The following is a 23,533-nucleotide window of genomic DNA, read 5'->3' as shown; positions in this document are numbered from 1 at the left end:
TTTTGACATCTGGTTAAATTTTTTTTTTTAATAGTATAAGATATTATAAAATATTGTAACTTAAAAACTAATTTAAAATTTTTTATTAAAGGTATTATTAAATTTATGTAATATTTATTTGTTATGTTCCGGCAGCCGTGTTGTAAATCACTGATATACAAAAACAATTCAGACTTCATATTCTATTTTCGGAAGAGTTCCCAATTCGATACTTGCTCTGGCTGTATATGGCTAGAGCAGATTATGAACTGCTCTAGCATAAACTAATTAGTTTGTGCTCCGTTAGATCTTTGCAATGCACCTTAATAACCAGTTGAGTGATTTTATTTTGTGTGCATGAACCACAAGTTAATGTTAGTAAACTTTTAATAAGCAAATTATAAATTTGTTTGTTTTGTGGATATTATTGATTACTGGTTTGGCATTGCAAGCAGAAGTTAGTTAAGTCAATAATAGTTCTATGTACTCATAATAAAGAATAATTCTACTCATACATTATTATTTTTGACTAAAATAACTTACGTTTACTATGAAAAATTAGGACCTAAAAATGGTCATAAAGTAAACAAACTTAAGATTTGTGCTCTATGCAGATACAAAATATCACTGCGACTTTTTTTTCGCGATTATTAAAGTGCTTTGCTAAGGTCTAACAATATTAAAATAGATTTTATTAAAACAATTTTTTCGTTATTTTAACTGTAAAAATATGATAAAGATTTTCTGAATTGAACCTTAATAGTATTCTTGTTGCAAAAATAAAGAGGACGCCGGAGCTTAACAAATTATAACAAAATGCAATAAATAACCCAGCGGGCACACGACGTTGGAATAACGTTGAAATAACGTTGATCAACGTCGATCAACGTCCATCAACGTTATTTCAACGTTATTCCAACGTCGTGTGCCCGCTGGGAATGCAGTTAACAATAAAATTTACTAAATAAAAAAAACATAGTAAACATCCCAACTTTAAATAAATGTATTGTTATGATCACAATAAGATCACAATGAGATCACCAAAATGATTTTTAAAATGCCTATAATAACAAATCTGTTTTAAATAATAAGGTGACAAAAGTTAAATTTTAAATTGTCTTAATTAACAAGCTTACCAAGTCCGTGCACTTCCACAAACTATAGATCCATCAATAACGTATTTTTTTGATAACGCCCATAATTTTTGAAATTTGCCTACAAAAGACCACAGTAATTAGCTTACAAAAAACCGCTTAAAAGCTTACAAAATCCAGTAATTAGCAATTTGTAATGATTTTAAATAGATTGAAATTTTAAGATTCTTACTTTAAGGGCATGAGTCAAACAAAATTCACTTATCTACAAAATTTTATTTAAGATACAACAACAAGAGTGACATGTGGAGTCTAGGTGTACTATTATATGAGCTCTCTACACTTAAACATCCGTTTCAAGCCGATGACTTTTCAGGCTTAGTAATACAAATAATACAAGGAAAATATCAACCCATACCAGGGTAATCTCTTCATTAATTTTTTGACTTTTTTTTTTTTTATTGTTACTTTACTAAAACTGATTCTAAAACATTTTTGTTAAATAGATGTTATGGTCCACTACTCCAGGATTTACTGCTTGTACTACTTCAGGTTAGACCTTCAGACAGACCTACTGCTTCTCAACTACTTAAAATCCCATCACTTCAGCCGCACGTTGAAAGTTATTTAAGACGTGTGAGACATAAAGAGGCGCCAGTTATTCTGGATTTGTCGCTGTCGCGCAGCTCACTTACGGAGCAGGATTCAACCGTTGAACTAAACGTTTGTAAAAATATTCTGTATGAGAATATCAGGTGCCATTCTGAACGCATAAGTAAACATACAGAAGCGTGCAAAAAGCAACCTAAGACTGAATCGTTGAATTCAAAAGAAAAGGTTAAAATTCAAAACGAAAATGGTATTCAGTTTATTCAAAATAGTTGTCAAAATGAAAAAATAGAAAATATAGAGTATGCTAAAGAGAAAACTCGAACAAAAAGTTTGATAAACAGGAAAACACCGTTAAAAGCTGACAACATGGATTTACTCGAAATTAAAGATAAAATAAAACCGGCTACCTATAAAGATTTTACTGATAATTTTACGAGTCCAGAACATAAAAACGAAATCAATAAAACCTACAACAAATATTCAATACTAAATAAAACAAAAACTATTATAAATGAAGCGAAAGCAAAAAATTTAAAGACTGAAACGAAAGAAAAAACTGTAAAAAATAGAGGTTCTACAAAAAGCAAATCACCTAAAACAAATTTTATTGAAAAAAACAGAAACATTGCTTTGTCTTTGTCTTCCACAAAAAAAGATATTAAAAATGTCTGTTCAGAAAACACAGCAACAAAAAAAAAAGTACTATCACCAACATTAACACCATCAATCCAAAAGTCACCACATTTCAAATGTTCAAATACATTAGACAAAAAAAATCTCTGTTATTTGAAATACGGAAAAGAGCCATTTAAATTACAAGAATATGAAAATTCACCAAAACGTTTGCCATCTTTCAATAGTCGAAAATTAGAATATTGCGACAACCTTGAGATGATTAACCAGCCTAAACAAAAAGGTCAAACAGCAGATTTATTTGAGAAAAATCGACAGAAAAAAATTGCAAGTAAATTAGTTGGCAATTCGTTAATAAACATACCAACCTCTTGCGAAAACAACGATTTTAATATGAAAACCCGCCCTCCAATTCATAGAAGTCAAACAGATATAATGTACGAGAATGCACAACAACGCAAAATGATTCTGTCAGATGGTTTAAAACTTGCAGACAAGATTAAACTAAAAATAAGCAAACGTCTGTCCAGCGCCAGTGATGCTTCAAGGAATTATCACAAACTTTGCAATGATAATGAAGAATCAAGCAAAGAATCAAGAACAGTTGCAAAGGTATTGAATCAAATGATCTTTAAGTGACATATAAAGATAATTTTTTTACTTTAAATTTCTTGAATTATGATAAAAAGTATTTTTATCTAAGAAGATTCCGACAAGCCGTGACAGCACAATTGATAATTTAAATCCTGTTCATTCAACAACTTTAACTGATAAATCAGTAAGTAGTTTTGTTTATTAAATTTTTAATATATGAGTAACTGAGTAAACTGTGGTAATAGAGTAAACTGTGGTAATAGAGTAAACTGTGGTAATAGAGTAAACTGTGGTAATAGAGTAAACTGTGGTAACTGAGTAAACTGTGGTAACTGAGTAAACTGTGGTAATAGAGTAAACTGTGGTAACTGAGTAAACTGTGATAATAGAATAAGCTGTGGTAATAGTGTAAACTGTGGTAATAGAGTAAACTGTGGTAATAGAGTAAACTGTGGTAACTGAGTAAACTGTGATAATAGAGTAAACTGTGGTAATAGTGTAAACTGTGGTAATAGAGTAAACTGTGGTAATAGAGTAAACTGTGGTAACTGAGTAAACTGTGGTAACTGAGTAAACTGTGGTAATAGAGTAAACTGTGGTAATAGAGTAAACTGTGGTAACTGAGTAAACTGTGGTAATAGAGTAAACTGTGGTAACTGAGTAAACTGTGGTAACTGAGTAAACTGTGGTAATAGAGTAAACTGTGGTAACTGAGTAAACTGTGATAATAGAGTAAACTGTGGTAATAGTGTAAACTGTGGTAATAGAGTAAACTGTGGTAATAGAGTAAACTGTGGTAACTGAGTAAACTGTGGTAACTGAGTAAACTGTGGTAATAGAGTAAACTGTGGTAATAGAGTAAACTGTGGTAACTGAGTAAACTGTGGTAATAGAGTAAACTGTGGTAACTGAGTAAACTGTGGTAACTGAGTAAACTGTGGTAATAGAGTAAACTGTGGTAACTGAGTAAACTGTGGTAATATAATAAACTGTAGTAATAGAGTAGACTGTGTTAACTGAGTAAACTGTGGTAACTGAGTAAACTGAGGTAATAGAGTAAACAAGTGTAAGAGTAAACTGAGGTAAAGTTAAACGGTTTGTTTTCTGATTTAACTATTTTTGTTACAAAAAAATGGATAATGATCTTGCCATAACATTTTTATAGACTCCTTTGTAGCACTTTTCTTAAAAATTACATCAATTATAATATCTCAAGCTGTTGCTTTGCTCAACAAAACAGGTTCATAAAAAAACATATTAAAATGCATTGTCACCCGCAATATTTTTTTCTTCTTTCATTCCATGAACTAGCTGTTTTTGCATATCACAACAAAACTAGCACTACAAGTCGTGAAATCGTAGCTTTTTTTAATGCTTCGAATTTAAATACACGGATAAAATATTTTTTGAAGTACAGCGTATAACTTTGATGGTGCTGCTCGGAAAAAGACTACACAGTTGGAAAACGTTCTAGCGTACTGCTTGGAAAAGACTACAAAGTTGGAAAATATTTTAGCGGTGTAAAAAAAAAAAATCTAAAAAAATTTGATACTCAAATTCGTTTTAAATGTTTAAACATTGTAAATTTGATATGACGACATTATCTTAACTGGAGTTGATATGTCATACAATTATAGCACACTAGAAACAGAAAAAAACTGAAAATGAATTTTTTCGTTAGCCACAACATTAAAGAAAGAGACAATATTTTAAAAACAATTTTTAATTGTTGGCAATTTTTGAAATATGTCTCATTTTAACTATCTAAACAGAAAAAAACCCGAATTCAAAAATAAACTGTAATTTTGCTTTATTATAGTATAAATATAGACATTGTTATCATAAAATGCAAAATAATGAAAATGAAATGAGTGAATCAAGAACTTACTCATTTTATTTCAAAAAAAACAAAATAAAATAAAAAAAATGAAATAAAACTTTTTGTTTAAATTTTTTTTTTTGAATCTAAATAACTACAATTTTAATTAAATAAAAAAAATTACTCAATAAAAAAATTAGTCAATAAAATATTTTTTGAATGAGTCCTCAGATGCGTCCTTTAGAAACTTCACTTTCTAAAACTGTCTCACTTTGGTAGCTTTCAAATAAATTAAACAATTCAAGGTTCATCTTAATATTCGTAGTTTTAGGGCTCTTAAGCTTGCTATAGCCGATCCTAAAGTAATTAATCTGTTTAATAAAATCGTATTTGTTTCTATTCATGATGTTTTCCTCTTTAATTGTTCCTTATACTGCTTGTTGTGTTTGTTTCGAACCTCTTGTCCCACTTAGCAGCATTAATGAGAAATTTACGAGCAGAGTTTCAAGCGTTTATATTTCCAGTTTACTGTGGATTTGGATACATTAATTAAAAAGAGAAATTTATCTTTTACCCTATCCTGGATTTTCTTTATTCTTACCACTCTTTCTTCATTTTCATTCTCTCATACTTGCCATACTTTTATTTTTGATTGTTATGAAATGTGAAGAATAAATTAAAAAATTCCAATTCAGACTTGAGGAGGTGATAATCCAAAGGAAAGATATTCTTTGTTTACTTCTTTTACTGTTAATGTACTTCCATTATTCATTTCAGTAGGTTTTGCCATACATAAATAACAGCATTGTGCGAAAGAAGAAAAAGAAAAGCAATGCGCTGTCATCAGCTTCATCATCAGCTTGCAATGCGCAGTCATCAACGAATTGCAAGATTTTCTTTTTTTTTTTTCATGCAAATTACCACATTTGGTATTATTTATATGTCAAGATCTGATACTTTAGAGGCAAATGCACTTCAATTTATTGTCTTAAACCTTTAAGTTCTTTCGTTATTAAATCTGTAGATTCTTTATCAAAAACTAACTTGATGGGGCAACAATACTAAGTAGATAATGTAAAATGTTTTTTCCAAAATATGGTTTTAACATCCCCTAAACCACAGAAAATTTGTATTGACACTATAGAATGCAAAAAAAACTTTCATTGGTTAAACTGTTTTGTAACCCTCAACCTATATTGATTTTGTTCGGACCCATCACATCTTCTTTTATTAGCAATCCTATATTTAATAGCTTTATGTAAATGTAATTTTTCGCTCACTCCATGAAAAAACGAAAGAGTATGTGATCAATGAGAGCTTGTAGAGATATTTCTGCAGATGTTTCTAATATCATAACTTCTTGAGGTCAACATAACAACATGCCTTCTTTAATTCTAGGTTTCAAAAGATATAGCTTGCAATTTAAGCTATCCGTTTGCTTGCGAATTCGTTTGTACTGTTAAGTGAAGAGATTAGCTTCAACTATTAGTGTAAGCGCTTTTTCTGCCATCGTTTGCTTTAAAAATGACTCGTGTATTTTTCACAATTGCATATTATCCCGGAAATCATCTTTAACGATTGAAGCCTTTTTTCTTCTTTCCTTAGCTTCATAATCGTGATCATACTTGGTTACTTAATTAAGAGTTGTTTTTGTTTATGTTTTTATCCACTTTTTTTTAAATGTTCGTTAAAATCCTAATCTTAATTTTAAACACTTTAAAGCAGCATAAAGCAACGTTCTATTTTTCTTTTGTTTTTCTAACAACGTAACTCATCATTGCATCAAACTTAAAATGTTTTGGGCTACCTCAAAAAAGCGGGAAATTGAAGGAGCCATTTAATAAAAAAATTTTGCACATGCTCAGAAGAATTATTTAGATCCTCCATTGATTCATTATTTTTGATTGACTTATTACCATTATTATTTTAATCATTGTCATTAGGTATTTACTTAGTGTAAGTAATTTATACTATTTGTAAACAACCTTGAAATGTAATACCAAATAATTCAGAAATATATATATATATATATATATATATATATATATTAATTGTTTTAGATAAGTTCAAATATTACTTTTTTTTCTTCTAGATTGTTAAGAATCTTAGTTAAAAGATTCTTTATGTTTCTATTAAAATTATTTATCAGATTTTATTAAAAGGTACAGAAATAATAAATTAAAAAATTAAACAACACTACAAAAACAAATACTTTTTTATTTTTTATTTTTTAAACCCCAATACCAAAAATCAGTGTCGTGGCTAGTGGGTTGCAATCCCCCCTTCCAAAAAAAACAACCTGTCATTAGGGCCCTAAAATTTCAATACATTTTTGACTAGATATTACTAAAAAAATAAAAAAAGGCCTTCAAATTTGTAAAAGGGCCCTAAATTCAAAAGTGGATTCCCTAAATTTGCTGCTCTACCCCCCCCCCCAATTGTGTGTGTGGGTTTCCATAGCCACAGTTCTGCCAAAATTGCATACATTTAAACATAATAAAAGTCTGAGTATTTTATTAAAATTTTTCTAATATATAGTTACTATTTACACTGATAGCATTAATACATTAATCCAATAATATTTATTGGTTCTCTGATATTAAATTTTAAAGTTTTACCAAGTTTTTAAAAACTGGTGTCGAAAGCATTTTTAAACTTGAAAATGGAACAAACTATTTAATTTTCAATGGGTATTTAACCTGATTATTGTTTATTGGCTAGTTTAAAACTTTAAATAAAACTTATTTTTTGGTATTTTATCATTTTTTGCGCTTTTTGAACCCTTCCCTTTTTTGTCACAAAATGTTGCAAAACCTATACATCCCCCTTCCCCATCCTTGTACAGTGTGACGTAATTTATGAACAGCTTCTAAGAAGTTACTTTCTTATGAGTATTTTTTATTTGGAGGTACTTCACTAAATAAAAAAAAATTATAGACTACCATAACGTGAATATAGAATCAGTCCTATGTTTTGAGTAAAGTTTTAATAAATTGTTAAAGAGAAACTTAAGCATAGTCCTTTTAACTGCCACATCAAAAACTTGTAAAATTTATTTAATAACTGTTTAGATTTTGCAAGGGGCTGATCATAAATTACGTCACGCTTTTTGTAAAGTTTTTAGACACCTTTTTTCCTCCTCGTCTAACCCTAACCCTTAACATTATTAGATAAGATGAAGATTTATAATTTAAAAATAAATTATTGAATACTAAATGGTTTGACAAAAATGAAGATTGAAATAAACAAAATATCAACTTTTGCGTATTTTTTAAGGCATATAATTTTTTATCCTTTTTTAATACAAAATAATGAAATCGGCATTGTGAACCAGGGTTGACTAACTGGAGGACACAATCAAAGGTTGAGAATGCAGTATGTTTAAAACTTTTTGCTGAGATATCATTTCTTCACGAACCGTATAGTTGAAAATTGGAATCGTTTGGACAGTGAAGTTGTCAATGTTAATTCAGTGATCGATTTTAAAAATAAGCTTAAAAAATTTAGCGAAAAACAGCTGGTAAAATTTAACATTTACAGTTGTTAGACTCTTTTTTAAGACTCTCAAGAACACAGCTTCAAAAAGAAAAATAATAAAAATAAAATAAAAAAGAAATCACTGGAAAGTAAATGGGAATGGGAAAGTATGGGTTATTATTCTAATTTCAAGTTTGAAAATTGACACCGTTTGGTAATAATTCTAAAATATTTGTAAAGCTTTGAAGTTCAATATCTAAAGAACAAACAAATATTTTTCAATAAATATTTTAGCATTGATTTTCTAGTATAAATAGCAACAGCATGTTAAAAAAGTAATTTTGAAGGTTCTCCCTAATGAGCTCTGCCCAGGGGGTACCTACAGAATTTTTTTATGTTTTAGATAAGACATTTTCACGCACTGTCCAAACTCCGAACGTAAATATATTAATACCTTTGCCAAACGAGGATGCTTTGCAAAAAATTTCAATGGTGAAGGTCTGGGAACAAAAACCCTAAAACGTTTGGCCCCCTGCCCAAACGTGAGGACAGTGATGTAATAAAGTTCAACTTAGCTATTTTATACTAAATTTAAATTCAATAACAGGTTTTATATTTCATTCAAAAAGATTATAAAAAAAAAATTATACGCAAGTTATGATCATGCAAAATTTTCGCTACCCCCCCCCCCCCCCTCCACCCTCGAAAAAAAAAAAAAACAGTGGGGGTTGTAAAAACTGAAAAAAATAATGCTCTCTATCATGAACAGTTTTCAAAAAACTTATTTCAAGGATCATGCAATAATATATCTTGTCAGCCAATTACGAAAACAATAATTACACGCTGGGAATTTTTTTAGATCTATCAAAAGTATATGTAATTATGTCAACGGCATGGTTCTTTTTTTTAATAAAATTAAATATAATCTATTTAAAAACCATTAATGAACCATTTAAACTACCTGAATTAACCAAAGGCAAAATTATAATAAATACACTGTCGTCCATAACATTACCAACCAAATGAAATAAAATTTTTTGTCTACTTTTATTACTAATTACAGTAATTTTTTTTTTATTACTTGAAAATGATTATATATGTGTTTTTTTGCTTCTATTGGTACTTTAATGCAAAAAATGTTTCCAAAACATTTTATAACTACTCTAAAAAACTCACGAAAAATCATCCGCACAAGAATTCCTTCGTGTGGAAATAATATCCAAAGGAATTGTAGTGCTGTAATCATTAACAGTGGCGAATCCAGGTCATTGTCCTAGGGAAGGGGATGGGGTAATTTGACCGACAAAAAAAATAAACAATTTTAGTGCACATTCAGGTAGGTCTTGTTGCTTGTATGCTTCTAGCGCACATTCAGGTAGGCCTTGTTGCTATTTGATTGCGTCTTTTCATTTTAGCTCCCAAAATTCAAACTCTGAAAAAAATTTCATTAGTTGGACATTCTCATCAACAGTATTTATGTTGGGCAGCCCTTTCATAAAACTCAGTATATTAGTTATGGATGCTGTTAAAGTGTCTTTGTTTTATTTAATAAATTTCTAGGTATTGCTACATTTAATTCAAAAGAGTTCAAGGTTTCATCAGAAAATCTGAACTGTAAATCTAGAAGTATGCTATCAAGTAACGGTAAATAAACATTGACTCTATAGTAAGTTAGAGGATAATTGGTATTGAGGTTTGCGCGATTAGTTTGTTTTCCTGTAATGCGTGGAATCTTTATTTTTGAACCTAAATCTTCTAGTAACTTTGATGCAGTCATATAGCATTAAAGTTTTCTTCTTTCTGTCGTCTTTTATTTAATATCTTTATGGTATGTTTAAGAATAGTTTTGGCATATGTATATATATATATATATATATATATATATATATATATATATATATATATATATATATATATATATATATATATATATATATATATATATATATATATGTATATATATATATATATATATATATATATATATATATATATATATATATATATATATATATATATATATATATATATACTGAGGAAAAATATATATATACTTCTCCTAGGCGACGCTTTAAAAAATGATGTAAATTCTTTCATTGTGCCAATTATATTTCTTGCAGCTCGCACAGACAAACATCCTGAAATTGATATGTTTAAAGCATGGTTGAAAGATGGACTTTTCATTGTGTTTGATAGAATCTTCTGTAATTTTCGTTTTTTTTTTACCTAACATAAGGCTGCATCCATCAGCACTTATACCAACACAATCCTTTAAATTGAAGCCAAATTTTGTCAATGTGTTTGCAACTACGTTTGCCAGTAATTCTCTAGTTAATACAGGTTCATAAGTAAAATCAGAAAAATTTTCAGCATGGTAGTTTACGAAACCAATAAAATCTTCACGGATTTCACAGGTATTAAAACGATATATTTTATTACGAATGTCATTTGAGAACTATGACTTGTATCCGTTGTTTCATCAAATATAACGCTATATAATTTTCCTTTAAAAATTTTTGTTTGAATTAAATCCTGAATTTGTTGAGCGCATAGTTCAATTATTTCATTTTGAATACTTTTACTTACGTATGTTGCTTTAGAATTACAGTTATTTAAACGGTTTTTTAAAATATTGTCCCCAGCGCTCACTCGAAAGCGAAGCAATTCTCAAAGATTGCCATCATTATTTACTGAAGAGTTTTGATTTAATTCAAAGATCTGCCCATCATTGCGATGACCTCGCAGAGCAATATTCTGTTGAGCAAGAAATATTTTAGTTTTGATTATAGGCTTTAATCGTTCTCTATTTTTTTTAGCCTGCTTAAGACTTTCTTCGTTAACTAAATTACTTACATTTGTAGGCGAACGAATATGTTCTGATGAAATCTAATGTTGCCAACATAGCAACTTTGTGATACGCATTGCAATCATGTAATTGTAAGTCTCCATCCTTACCCAAAAGCTTTGAATAACTTTTCAGAGGTAAAGTAACTAGCTTAAGTAAATACACTTGACTATGTATTCCCCCTAATATACACTTGACTGTGTATTCCCCCTAATATACACTTGACTGTGTATTCCCCCTAATATGCACTTGACTGTGTATTCCCCTAGTATGCACTTGACTGTGTATTCCCCCAACTTTTGTAAAAAGAAAGCAATACTTACAAAAAATTCCAAAAAGGCATTCTGAAATCATTATCAACGGAAATTTATGTATATGTTTCTCGGACAAAAAGCAACTAACATTCTTACCCTTCTTTAAATGCACAGAATATGGATATTTATAATTTGGACCAGGAAACCAATTGCATTTCAATATTCGGTATTTATCTTGTTCAGTTGACGTTTACCTGACTTGTTAAAAATGCCCCAATGTCTATAGGCAATCAGCTATCCTCTTTTGTCGTGGGTTCTGAATCTTCTTTAATAATTTCTGCGTTTTACTTGTAAAATAAGCAGCTTCCATACATTGTCCTTCATTTCATCTTTCAATAAGTTTCTTGAGAAAAAAGAGTTTCATTGTAATTTGATTATTTCAGCCCCGCCAATAAAAGCACAATTAAATCGTTTGGATGATGACACCGAAGATAAAGGCAAAGCGATAGGACCAACATGGTCCTGTATTTGTAGAGTTTTTGTTCTTTTGACAAAATAGTCATCTAAAGAGCTTGCCCTTTTTACCCTGTTGGTCATTGTAGCTAATAAAAATAATTTCATTTAAAATAGTAAAAATCATTGGTCATTTATTTTTTTTTAAAAGTAATAAACACACTTTTTTTTTCTAAATAAGAAACTAATTCAAAACAAATTCATTCAGTTACTATTAAAAAAAAAAATTCTTCGTACCTTATGTTAATGCAATTTAAAGTGTATATAAGTGTATTACAAATTGAAGTGTTACAACATCAATTGTTGAAAAATAAATACTTTTTTATTGAAATTTTAACTACCAAAAACGGCATCGCGTATATAAATTATACTACAAATTAAAATTAAATTTAAAAAAATTTACCATTAAAACCAAATCTATATATTTTTTTTCGAATGTTTTTAAAAACAGTTTTTAAAATTTTTCAAAATGGAACGATGGATTTTATTGTTATTTAATTATATAATAGAATAAATGATGATAACATTAAAATGATAACATTAAAACGTTTAGACACTTTCATCGTTTTTCTTAGTTATAGTAAAAATGAGGAGGCTGAATAAGTGCGAATTTCATAACTGCGAATCTGCATAAGTGCGAAGCAGTTGCAAAGACTGGCATAAGTGCGAACTGGCACAAGCGCGAACTGGCATAAGTGCGCCGAAAGAATTTGCAAACATTGGCATAAGTGCGAACTGGCATAAGTGCGAACTGGCATAAGTGCGAACCAATTGCAAAAACTGGCATAAGTTTTTGCAATTGGTTCGCACTTATGCCAGTTCGCACTTATGCCAATGTTTGCAAATTCTTTCGGCGCACTTATGCCAGTTCGCGCTTGTGCCAGTTCGCACTTATGCCAGTTTTTGCAATTGATTCGCACATATGCCAGTTCGCACTTAAACCAGTTCGCACTTATGCCAGTTTTTGCAATTGGTTCGCACTTATGCCAGTTCGCACTTATGCCAGTTCGCACTTATGCCAATGTTTACAAATTCTTTCGGCGCACTTATGCCAGTTCGCGCTTGTGCCAGTTCGCACTTATGCCAGTTTTTGCAATTGTTTCGCACTTATGCCAGTTCGCACTTATGCCAGTTCGCGCTTTTGCTAGTTCGCACTTATGCCAGTTTTTGCAAGTGATTCGCACTTATGCCAGTTCGCGCTTGTGCCAGTTCGCACTTATGCAAGTTCGCACTTATGCCAGTCGCACTTATGCAGATTTGCAGTTATGAAATTCGCACTTATTCAGTCGCCCCGTAAAAATCTTAAAAATGCGACAATAGATTTTTTTTGTAATGCTATGAAATAGTTATAGTTTTGCAAAAAAAAAAAAAGTAAATAGTTAGCTGCAGAATGATTTTTTGTATTTTGTTATTTCTTTTATAAATTTTTCAATAATATTTTTTTCTTTGACATTTCTTAGGGGAGGGAGGAGGAGGGGGTAACTCCCTTACCCCCTTTACCCGCCATCAATCAATAATACTCCAATAAGAATCGACTAATTTTTGTCCAGAGAGTGTTGGAATCATTACAATATTAATTTGAGATCGCGTATTTATTCTGTTTTGGATTTTATTATGGCAGGAAACAATTATTATTTAGCTTTTCGAGAACGTATTGTAAAAGATTTTATAGGAAATTGCAACAAAGTATTCCACTAACAAGTCAATTGTATGTCGAATAATCAAGCAATTTATTAAAGGCAGTCTTTTAGAAACAGATTATACCCAGTGGGCACCGGACCAAAAAAAGACGTCTTTTTTTGGTCCGGTGCCCTTTGAATGTTTAAAAGATGCCTTTTAAACATCTTTTAAACATTCAAAAGATGTTTAAAAGGCATCTTTTTTATGTCACGTGCCCACTGGGTAAAGGTGGAAGACCATGCAAAACATGTCGTTTCACCGACAGAAAAATTATTCGTCAGATTATATAGAATCCTTTCAACAGTGCTTATGTTATCATTAAAAAACTTAACCTTTCCGTGTCTCAAAATGCATTTTGTCGACGGTTACAACATTTAGAACTTTTGAGCTTTAAAATCCTTTCATTTCTCAGAAGAATCAAAAAGCTAGAATTGATTTTGCAAATGCTCATAGACTGGACTATAAATGATTGAAATAGAGTTTTGTGAAGCGACGAATCAAAGTACAATTTGAAAGGTCCTGATGGCAATTTAAAGGTATGTATGTCTGAAGGTAAACGCTTAGATCCCAAATACACAAGTGGAATAATTAAGCATGGTGGTGGAAAAGGTGCAATGGTTTGATGTTGTTTATCTGGTTTTAGTTGAGTTAGTGGAGTCAGACCTAGCTACAGAATAAATGGTATTATGAATCAATATAGTTATCGTGATATTTTTGCATTAAAATACCAATTTAAGCAAAAAAACACGTTTATTCATTTTCAAGTAGTTTTATTATGTACAAATCTTTTTTCTTATATATAATATTAACCATTTTTTTCATTTAGAGCGTATTTTTAAAAAAATGCTGTAATTAGTAATCCAAGTAGAAAAAACTTTTTTTTTTTTATTTAGTTGCTGATTTTCTGGAGGACAGTGTAGGTTGCTTTTATTTTAAATAAAAACACTTCGAATAATTTTTAACGAACATTTAAATTTTAACAATCAAATAAGATTATTTGGACTAACTTTTAAAAGCTCTGTGGATTACATACAAAAAACATTTTAAATAAAATGTGTATTAAAAGTTTATACTAATCATTTATACTATTATATATATATATATATATATATATATATATATTATAGTTAATAAAACTATTGTAGTGTTGAATGGGTAAGAAATCTTTAATTTTTCCCACACAAAAAAAATCATTTTTCCCCCCAAAAAAAATCAACACGCAAAACCATTAGTAAAAGACAAATAATGAATATATATGAAACTAATCTTTCCTAACATTTAATTTTTATGAATAAATACAACAGCTTGACTCCAAAAAAACTTTGATTATAAATTTATAAAAAAGATGAAAAATGGGAACAAAAGTAATCTCTAATTACTATCAAGATACCAATTAGCTAGATTAACAGGTTAACTAATAGTTAATCTTGCTAAAGCTATTGGTCTACTATTAACCAATAGTTGAATCTACTTGAACTAAGTATATTTATTTTTAGTTTTAAAAGCAACTGTTCCCTATACTTTATATACTTATAAACAATTTTATGTGACACATTTTTTTTACATTTTCAAAATGTTTTTACTCAAAGCTCCTTTTTCAAGCATAGGAAAGGACAATTCTTTCTATTGGAGATTTTATTTGGATTAAGACTCAAACACATTTTACATCTTTGGTTGTGTGACACTTTTTTAGATGAAAAGTTACAGAATTTTTAAAATATATTCAAACAAAAAAAAAATCTAAAAAACAAAAACTTTAAAACTTTTGTTTTATTTCTTTAAAATATTATGTTTTGTAAATAAAATAATCTAGGTCACAGATGAAACGTTTTTAGTAACTATCAAAGAAAGTCAAGCTAATCAATCCAGTCAAACATCAGATAACATCCCAATGAAACAAAGAACAAACATTTCAACCGTGCACACAACCACGTATACAAAAATACCAGTAGCCCAAGATGTTGCTGAAATATTCAAAACATTGGGAACAAAAGCTGAAAAAATTTTAAATTGCTTGCGACAGTTTCAGACTTCTCCAATGTGGAAAACACTGGTAGATGAATTAGCTGACGATGAGTATATTCAATACTTACCTCTCCTTTTTAAATTTGTTCTAAATGAAGAAAGAAATAAGCGCTAAAGCAGTTAAACTTTTTTTTCGCATTTATAAGCTTTTTTATTTTATTTGTTAAATATCTCGTCTGAATATTAAGAAGTTATTCTTATTTTAAATAATATTTTTTGTTATAAAAGTTTTTATTATTAACCTTCATTTAAGACTGTACCTCTGATACCTTTTGCGGAGCTATGAAGCTAAGGGGAGGGGGTAGAAAGAAAATAAAATATATACTGAAAGAAAAAAAATATACTGAAATTGTTAGGTATTTTAGAAAGAATTTTTTTTTGTAAATTTATATTTTAGCAAAGAAAACTAAAAGAAAACTGTTTGAAAACTAAAGCAAATTAGAAAGACTATTTAAGAGAATTTAACTTTTTGCACAAGCAAAAACTCATAGACTAAATGGCTATTATGCAAAAGTTCTATATAATAAATTAATAGTTCACGATTTTAAGCAAAAAAATAAAGATGTAGTTGAAATTTTGCCGACTATTTAAAGATAAGTAATATTATTATATGAGTTCTTGAATAAGCTCTTGTTTTATCTTTTATTTTTAATTTTTAAAAATGGCTGAAAATGTTTTTGCTAATGAAGATTTTAAAAATTTAAATTTTGATTCTTTTAAGGATTTTCTTAACTTTTCTGAAGATAATTTAAATATTGTTAAAGAAACTGAAATGAATTTAATGAATACATCATATTTTGATCCTTATAACTTTAAGGATCAAAACATGATGTATTCATTATATCTTTTTTATTTACTTGAAAAATATATATTTAACATAAAAAAACAATTATGCTTAGTAAAAGAAACTATGAAAGTCTTTTTATTGAAATAATTAATAACAAAAATAAAAATACTATAATTGGATGTGTTTAGCGTCCACCATGTGGAGAAATCAGATTGTTTCAAAATTTTATTGAAAACTGTGTTTTGAAAATGAATAAAGAAAATAAACAGTTATGTATAACCGGTGATATAAATTTAAACGCTCTGAATTACCACAACTTTTCAAAAACTAAATCGTTTTTTGAAATGTTGTTTAGATGCAATGTCTTGCCAGTAATCAATAAACCTACTCGAGTGAATAAAACCTCAAAAACAGCAATTGATAATATACTTATTAACAATTATTTAGAAACGTCATTTTAGTCAGGCATTTTTAAAACAGATATAAGCGATCATTTCCCGATCTACATTATTATTAAAAAAAAATAATGGATACTCAGCTAAAGTTTACAAACTTAAAAAAACGTAACTTAACCATCAATAATACAAATAAACTATCGAATAAATTAAATTTAGAAAATTGGAATTATGTCTATAATTGTCATAACTCAAACGAAGCTTTTAGTATTTTTTTAGCTAAATTTTTAGCGATATTCGACGAAGCTTGTCCATATGAAGAAATACAAGTTAAAACAAAAGCACTTAATAACCCTTGGATGAATAAAATACTTTTAAAGTGTTCTAAAAAAAAAAACTATACAACAAATTCTTAAAAAATAAAAGTACAGAGAATGAGAAAAGTTATAAGAGTTTTTATGAACATCTTCTTAAAAAAAACAAAAAAGATGTATTATAATAAACAAATTAGCAATTCAAGTTTGATGTTAAAAAAACATGGTCATTAATTAACGACATAATGGGCCGAAGTCAAACAAAAAGTTCAGTATTACCTCAAAGAATTAATATTAATAAATCACATATATTTTGTCCTTATAAAATATCTAACGAGTTTAATAAATACTTTACAAATGTTTGGAATAGTCTCGCAAACAAAATTAATCCAATTTCTACGTCATTTAAGACATATCTAAAAAAATCAACAGATGAAACAATGTATGATAGTTTAACTTTTCTTGAATTTGACGCAGCTTATTTTTCTTTAATAAAAAATAAATCTCCAGGATTTAATGAAATTCCCAGTAATATCCTTATATCTAACAAAAAAAGCATTACAAAACCTTTGTTCTAAATAGTCAACCTATCTTTAGATCAAGGACTATTTCCTGATATACTTAAGCTTGCAAGAGTATACCCAATTTATAAAAATAATGATCACACCGACGTATCAAACTATAGACCCATATCGGTACTGTCTGTTTTCTCAAAAATCTTCGAACGTGAAGTTTATAATAGAATATTTTTTTACAAAAAATAATCTATTTAATCCAAAACAATTCGGATTTCAAAAAAACATTCACCAGAACATGCCATTATTGAATTAGTCGACCAAATAACTGATGGTTTTGAAAATGATAAGTTTACTTAAGGCATTCGACACCGTTGATCACTTTATTCTGTTAGAAAAACTAAAATGGTACGGGGTATGCAATAAACTATATCATTCGATAATAAGTTATCTAATAGAAAACAATATGTTCAAAACAAGAAATCCAGAATACTGAATTTTCTGTGTGAAGTGCCTCAAGGACCGATCATAGGACCGTTCTTATTTTTAATTTATGTTAATGATTTTAATAATGCATCAGTAAAACTAAATGCTATCATGTTTGCAGACGATACAAATCTATTTTTATCTAACTGCAATATTAATCAACTTTATGCTAACAGGAACATTGAATTAGAAAAAGTAAATGATTGGTTCAGGTCAAATAAACTTTTCTCTTAACGTTGAAAAAACACAATATACCTTGTTTCATAAAAAAACACAAGAAGAAAACCTTCCTCTAAAACTGCCAAAACTTATTATAAATTATAAACAAATTAAAAAACAAGATACTCTAAAGTTTTTAGGAGTTATTGCGGATGATCATTTATCATGGCTTCCACATATAAAATATATACAGTCAAAAATTAGTAGAATCATTAGTATTATGTATCGAACTCGTCCATACATAAATTCACATAGTCTAAAGCTCATATACTTTAGCTTAATCCATTGTTACATTACTTTTGCAAATATTACGTGGGCAAGTTGTCAACCAACAAAACTTAAAAAAATTCTTTCCTTACAAAAACATGCTTGTAGAATTATATACAACCAAAAAAGGGGGACCACACTAAACCTTTAATGATGGATATGAAAATGATGAACATATATCAACATGTATGAACAATATATGATAAATATTTACCAACACCTAATCTTTATGTATAAATATACCAATAATCTAACTCCTGAAATTTTTATAAGTAAATTTAACAAAAATCTAAGTGAGAAGTACTTCTTAAGAATAAATCAAAGTAACTCATATAAATTACCTAAAAAAGTAAACAAATACACAGAATATAGTATAACTTATAGAGGTCCCAAGCTATGGAACTCTTTTCTGAAAGGCAATTTAAATATGGCAAAATCTTTTAATTCATTTCAGTGTCAAACAAAAACTTACGTTTTAAATCTTACGGATTAATTTTTATTTTTGTGTACAAAAAATTGTTTTTTAAGCATTATATCTGATTATTTAACTGTTTGTATTTTTAAATACTAAATGTAATCTTTATGTTGAATATGATATCATATATTTAATTGGAAATTTGTATTTAAATATCTTCTTTTTATGACCTTTTGTGACTTTTAGAATCTATTAATATTATATCTTCTTCTTTACTATTTGTATCAATATATATATATATATATATATATATATATATATATATATATATATATATATATATATATATATATATATATATATATATATATATATATATATATATATATATATATATTTTCAATAAAAATTTTTCACTTTTTCAATATTATATCTTCTTTTTTGACTAATTGAGGGTGTTTGTACTTTTAACTGATACATCTTTTTTCTCTATTTTTACTCTTAAATATTATATATTCTTTTTTACTATTTCTTTTTTTTTTTCTCCTAAAATTTCTACCTGATTTATTAACCATATATTACTATTATTGTTATGATCTGTAGGGGCTCTATGAAAAGGTTAGGATGGTATCTTGCCATCCATATCTTCTTTGAGCTCCTATCTGTTTATTATTTATGCATTTGTAATTATATTTATAAATATTTAATATTTGTAAATATATTTGTGAAAGGGAATTGTAACTTATATAAACAGCAAAATAAAATGAAATTAAAAAAAAAAAAAAAAAAGAATAATGTGAAATTTTAATAAAATTGTGTGCTGCAAATTACAAATCGGACCGTTGAGATATCAATATATGGGGTAGTTTCATAAGTACATAGACTAAGATAGTAATCATACAAAAATCAACTCATAAAATTTTATGGTTTGTGGGCTTTCCTGCTCACAAGTCATTTAACTTAAAAATCTCTCCTAGGGTCTTCCCGAAGAGGTCTCTCATGGGGGGTGTCATATGTGCTTTTTGCCAACTATACTTCAAAACTCGTCAACTCAAATTTATATATAAAATCTTTGGGGGTGGGGGTTGGGACACCCCTTACACCCCTCGTTCGAGACGGCCCTGATTTCTCCGCTACTTTGCAAGATTGTTTGGATCAACAAAATCAAAAAAAATGTATATATATATATACTTAAAATATCCCCCTCAAGTAAATGGATCCGAGCTTGGTGTAATATAACAAATTATATCAATCTGTAGCTGTTTGAGTTTTGCCCTTTTTTACTTCTTTTTATTTAGCGAAACAATTTATTTTGTAAAAGCAATTTTTTTTTTCTGTAAACCTTTAACTTTTTAATAATTTAAAAAACCTTTTTTTAAATTTTTTTAAAAGCTTTTCTAAAAATTCTACTAAACTTATAATTAATAGGAAAATTATTACAAAATTAACCCCTCCCCATCTCCTTTCCTTTATTTAAAAAATTTTAATTTAATTATTTAAAACAAATATTTTTTAATGAATTTTAATGAAAAAACATGGTGTATTTTTTTCTTTTAATTTTGGAGGAAACTAAAAAGTACTTACGTAAAACCATTGATTTAAGACCCCCTCCCTTTTGTACGCACCTGTATGCTTTTAACAATCCCCTTCCCCTTCTGCGTACGTACGCATTAATTATTACAAAATTAACCCCCTTTTCCCTAACGCCTACATTTTTTTTAAACATTAAAAGCGAAAAAAGTTTTAGTTAATTCGACGTGAAATTCAGGGCTTTTGTTAAGATGGTATTCTGGCATTATATTGGTAAAAAAAGGAAAAAAAATAAAACATTGGAAAATATGTTATTTAGATAATCGAACTTTGTAAAAATCAATAGAAAAAGTATTTTTTCAGAAATAAATAAATACTTCAAAAGATTATTGTGCTAGTTGCTTTTAATGATCTATTTGAGCAGTGTACATGATTTTTAATACTATAATTGATTTTTCTCAATTTTTTTTTTTTTATGAGTAGCTGTATGAAAACAATGTATAATATTCAAAATAATTACAGCTGATGGCATTAACTACTTCAGAGTTTTCTTTAAAATTAACTCATTTTCATTTTTTTTTTACTTTTACCAGCTCGTGCTACTGCTTTAGAAACTAATGATTCAGTTTCAAAACTTCTGATTTAAATATGTCAAAATGTGAAATCATTGCAATGGTATTTTGTTGATATATTTGCTGTCACGTGTGACATCATATATAACAACAAGTATAAATGCAAAACCATCAGTAAATATAACAACAAACGCAACAGCAAACATCTTTAAATATAACACCATAATATAACAGCATAATATGACAGCGAATATAACACCATTGTAACGCCAAAATTGTTTTGTCTCAAACAACTTCTTCGTATTCGTGAATATATAAGCTATAAATAACGGTATAAAAGAATCTGGGTACATGCTGTTAAATTGCCGTTAGTTTTTTATGCTGTTAAATTGCCGTTAGAGTAAAAAACCTTGTTATTAAAAAAATAAGGTATAACCTCAGAAGGTATTAAAAAGGATGCAGTGGCTAATTTGATTTTAAGTACTGACATGTTCTTGAGTAAACGTAAACTTAATTTGTCTTAAAATAATAATATTCATAGGATACCAGCTTTAACTGATATTTGATAAAGATTGCCTTTAGTTTGGTCAGAGATAAATATATTAAATAATCAAACAAATTGTTGATCCGTTACCATAAAAAACGTTTATGGTCATTATAGTTTTGGATTCTAAATTGGGTATTCAAAGTTTAAAGTTATGTTTACAAGCTTTTCAGTGTCCCAGCAACGTGTTTATAGTGTTTATACGGGTTTTCATGTGAATTGTTGTGGTTCTGTGATTATATAAAAATTGTAGTTAGAGTATGTAAAAGATGAGTTGAATTTAACTAGATAAGATAACAGACAGATAGAAAAATAGTATTTTAATTGTTCACATATTTCTTCTCCACAGCATTCAATTAAAGCATTTTGAGTAGTTTTGCTAATGTATGTTGCAGAAGCTCTAGCTGTTTTCAAATGATTTTTAAATCGCCACAGTTTACTCTAAATTTTAGCAACTCTCAAAAATTAAATTTAAAGCATGAATATAACATGGACACCAAACAGCATTTGATGCAACTTGTTGAGTTTTAAATACCGCTCCTTTTTGCAATGACGACATAACACTACAACCATCTGTTCCTACACCGACACATTTTCTTAAAGAAAGGTGTAACTTTTTTTCAAACATGTTTATAATCGATTGACCAATAACTTTGCCGTCAAGAATAGGCTCATTGTAAATTGATGTATTATAACATACAATTTGTTCACATATTTCTTCTCCACAGCATTCAATTAAAGCATTTTGAGTAGTTTTGCTAATGTATGTTGCAGAAGCTCTAGCTGTTTTCAAATGATTTTTAAATCGCCACAGTTTACTCTAAATTTTAGCAACTCTTAAAAATTACCTTCATTTGTTTTTACATCAGAATGGTCATTATCTATGTCTAATAAGCTGCCATCATCTATGTGGCTTCTAAAAGGAATATTTTGCCTTCCTAAAAGTATAACTGTTTTAACAATAGGTGTCAATTGTTGACGATTTTCTAAAACCTGTTGAAGCCGTTGAGTATTTACTCTATTTACAATACCCATTGCTGGTTTATTATAGTATTTTAAAAAACACTTTCCTGGTTTAAAAGCTTCCTTGTGATATGTTGCTCTTTCGTGACTTGTTAGATCTCCGTCCTTGCCAAACAGTTTAGCAAACACCTGTAATGGTTGCTTAACTAACTTCTGAAGTGCAACTTGTTTGTGAGATCCCGCAGTCCGGTGGTATAAAAATAGTGCACAATATTTACAGTATAGTCCCTTTTTTCTATCTGAATATACTAACCATTCGTAACCATTCGTATTTTTCCAGATGAGGATGATTAAGATATCGCTTTTCTCGATTATTTTTTCTTAATGTAAGCTGAATGCGGCATTTTGTAGTGGGGTGATGGTGGTTTCCATGGCAATTCAAACAGATTTTATAAAGTTATATCATCAATAGTTGTAATGACAAAGTTTCCAATGTCATTGATAAACCCAGCATTTGAAATCTGACTTAAACATGCTTGGCTAATCTTAGAGGATGCAGAGTTAGGTAGAGGCTCACTTAAAATCTGTTCATTTTCTGAAACAGACATAACTATGCCATATGAGATATCATTCCATTTCTGCCTTTCTCCGTTTATATCTTTGTCTTGCAGTTCTGATTTCTCATGTTCAACATGTTGAAAAGCAATTCTAATACTTATTTCCGGTGGTAGTGCTGATGCGGTTTTAAGTTCATTCGTTTTTTTAGTATCCTTAATAGAAGCAGTAAAACTAGTTAAAGGTATTTCAACAAAATTCTTTCTTTGATGCTATAAGGAATGAATCTAAACTACTCTGCAACCGAAAAGGATTTTTTCTCTTCATCGCGTTTTGAAAATATCATAATAACTATGGCAACAATCATAACTTTTTTTTTTAAATTGTAAACTGATATTAAAATAATATTACAAAACTGTTTAAAACTACTGATTTCGAAAGTAATT

The 23,533-nt window shown here is 28.7% G+C and overlaps 1 protein-coding gene across 6 annotated transcripts in view; it reads left to right on the top strand.

Annotated features, from left to right (window-relative positions):
* Positions 1 to 15,752, top strand: part of LOC105843081 (probable serine/threonine-protein kinase nek2) — a 31,768-nt gene extending 16,016 nt beyond the window's left edge. Inside the window, exons 6-10 of one of the 6 annotated variants that reach the window (XM_065793753.1) lie at positions 1,358 to 1,495; positions 1,580 to 2,930; positions 3,025 to 3,096; positions 14,394 to 14,416; positions 15,314 to 15,752. In XM_065793753.1, coding sequence (XP_065649825.1) covers positions 1,358 to 1,495; positions 1,580 to 2,930; positions 3,025 to 3,096; positions 14,394 to 14,416; positions 15,314 to 15,335 — 1,606 coding nt within the window. In that variant the 3' untranslated portion in view covers positions 15,336 to 15,752. Of the gene's footprint in view, positions 1 to 1,357; positions 1,496 to 1,579; positions 2,931 to 3,021; positions 3,097 to 14,393; positions 14,417 to 15,313 lie in introns of all 6 variants that reach the window. The other 5 variants (XM_065793752.1, XM_065793755.1, XM_065793751.1 and 2 more) reach the window with 5 other exon arrangements.
* The last annotated feature ends 7,781 nt before the right edge of the window (positions 15,753 to 23,533 follow it).

The sequence above is a fragment of the Hydra vulgaris genome, chromosome 03 (genome assembly GCF_038396675.1).
Source record: "Hydra vulgaris chromosome 03, alternate assembly HydraT2T_AEP".
Classification (NCBI taxonomy): Eukaryota; Metazoa; Cnidaria; class Hydrozoa; order Anthoathecata; family Hydridae; genus Hydra; species Hydra vulgaris.
The sequence above is the reverse complement of the archived record's forward strand: the minus strand, read 5'-3'. Positions and strand labels throughout refer to the sequence as shown.